Source organism: Triticum dicoccoides, unplaced genomic scaffold (genome assembly GCF_002162155.2).
Source record: "Triticum dicoccoides isolate Atlit2015 ecotype Zavitan unplaced genomic scaffold, WEW_v2.0 scaffold161143, whole genome shotgun sequence".
Taxonomy (NCBI): domain Eukaryota; kingdom Viridiplantae; phylum Streptophyta; class Magnoliopsida; order Poales; family Poaceae; genus Triticum; species Triticum dicoccoides.
The window spans coordinates 1-2,065 of NW_021215271.1; the positions used below are offsets into that span (position 1 = coordinate 1).

Here is a 2,065-nt window from a genome sequence, read left to right on the forward strand (position 1 = left end):
CTGGAATCCTACCACCGGATACCCCATGAACAAGCTGTCGTTGTTTGTAAAGCCGTATGCTGGCTTCTCAAACAACGATGCAGACGTGGGTGCCTCCTTGCACCGAGCGACGGTGTTGTTCTTCTTCTCAAGAAGCTCGTGCATGACTCTGCCGCTGATGAGGTCGGCCGTCGAACTGGATCGCAAGGCCAGGTAGTCATTGAGGTCGTTACCCACTGACGTGATGGCCACGCGATTGTCCTTGCGGTAAATAACATTGCGCTGCTGTGGCAGCCACGCCATATCGCCAAATTCATGGAGGCCACCCCACACGACGGCCTGCTCTGCCATGTCAGAGTCATTGCGTGTCACGAACGTCACCGACCGCTTGAACATCGGCTCCAAGGCCAGTGTAACCTGCACATATCAATAAAAAAAAGATTGGCTTTTTTTGAGAGAAACAATTAATTAATTAACTTGTGCACAATGAGAGTAAAAATTTCGTTTGGTTTTAATAATTCTTAAACAAAACATTTGTTCTTATAGTACACATTTTGCAGTAGGTATACACATACACATACCGTACCACATGGCATGGCATATGTGGGCATCCTAATAAAATGAACAGTAGTTCTTAAAAAAATGAACAGTACATATATATGTATGCATGGATCCGAAGCAAACGCAAAGGGCAAAGGGATTTCTTGAGCCACGTACCTGGGAAACGACGCCCAGGACGCCGAGGGAGACCTTGGCCGCGTCGAGGTCAGGATGGTCGGCGCAGAGCTGCCGTACCACCGCGAACCCTTGGCTCCTCGGTGCCGGCGTGACGATCCTCATCCCGACCACGTACTCGTGCACGGCGCCGCCCTTACCCTTGAGCGAACTGCCGTGCGCGCCCGTGGCCAGCAGGCCTCCGATGGTGAGCCCTGACCAGTACGGCGAGTGCGGCAGCGCCAACCCTGCCTCGGCGGCCACCTCGATCAGGTCGCGGAGCACCATGCCGCTTTCTACCGTCATCAACCCCTTGGCGACGTCGACGCTTACCACCCGGTTGAGCCGCTCCGTGCTTATGATGGTGCCGTCGCGGCCGCCGGGGCAGGCCAGCTTGGGGAAGCTGTGGGAGAGCTTGGTGGCCACCTTCACCTTGCGCTTGGCCGCCACAGCGACCGCCACGGCCGCGACTAGCTCCTTCTCGGTGCGCGGGAAGGTGGCGTTGGCGGCGTGGCAGACGGTGCGGTCCGGGAAGGAGCCGTACGCGTTGGAGACAGTGCAATCGGACGTGCCGTGGGCACAGACCACCGGCTCCGGCGGAGGGCTCGAGCCAGCGAGGCCGACCAGCAGGAGCACCAGGAGGAGAACCGTAAGCACCCGGCCACCCTCCATTGCTCAGCTCTTGCAACTACGAATAATGTCTTGAGATAATCAAGGCCCTGAATGCTAGCTACTACTTATATAGCTAGCTCACGGCACGGTATGCAGCACATTCCTCCCTTGTTAAATCGTCCCGTAGCGGAACACGTAACAATCTGTGCAAAGTCAATGGATTGATCACAAACGGAGCATATGATTAGATGGATGAAGATTATCCATCTCCGGTGGGTCACTAGTACGGAACAGGCAAGCAGTGGCGGGCGCAAACAACCTACCAGTCGGCGCGTGTTTTCGGAGCAAACGGCCCAAATGTTTTTACCGAATGTTGATGGCTTTATGCTTGGCCTTGTATTGCATGAATGCATGCATGTGATGTTAGTTGTGTGCATACGCTATGCAGAGCTCGCGTGTAAATTCGTCACAAGCGCACCATCTTGATGCAGCTGCCACATAATACTCCCTACGTCTGAAAATACTTGTCATCAAAATGAATAAAAGATGATGTATCTAGATGTATTCTAGTTTTAGATACATCCATTTTTATCCATTGTGATGACAAGTATTTTCGGACGGAGGGAGTACATTTTAGGGGATATTATTCATAATTCAAAACATTTTAGGCAAGGAGTGAAAATACGTGTGCATTATTGCCCTCCTTCCAGAGGTCAAAGCTAGGATCAATCCATATCAGCAAGATATGACTAGTTTTTTT

At 52.2% G+C, this 2,065-nt stretch overlaps 1 protein-coding gene across 1 annotated transcript; it reads right to left on the reverse strand.

Annotated features, from left to right (window-relative positions):
- Positions 1–6: 6 nt before the first annotated feature.
- Positions 7–1,392, reverse strand: LOC119344251 (L-gulonolactone oxidase 2-like; the record flags this gene model as incomplete). The annotated part of the gene is made up of 2 exons (XM_037614780.1): positions 697–1,392; positions 7–396 (listed from the first exon to the last, which is right to left on the reverse strand). Coding segments are annotated over exons 1-2 (1,059 nt in total), but the record flags the coding sequence as incomplete, so codon positions are not given.
- Between the last annotated feature and the right edge of the window lie 673 nt (positions 1,393–2,065).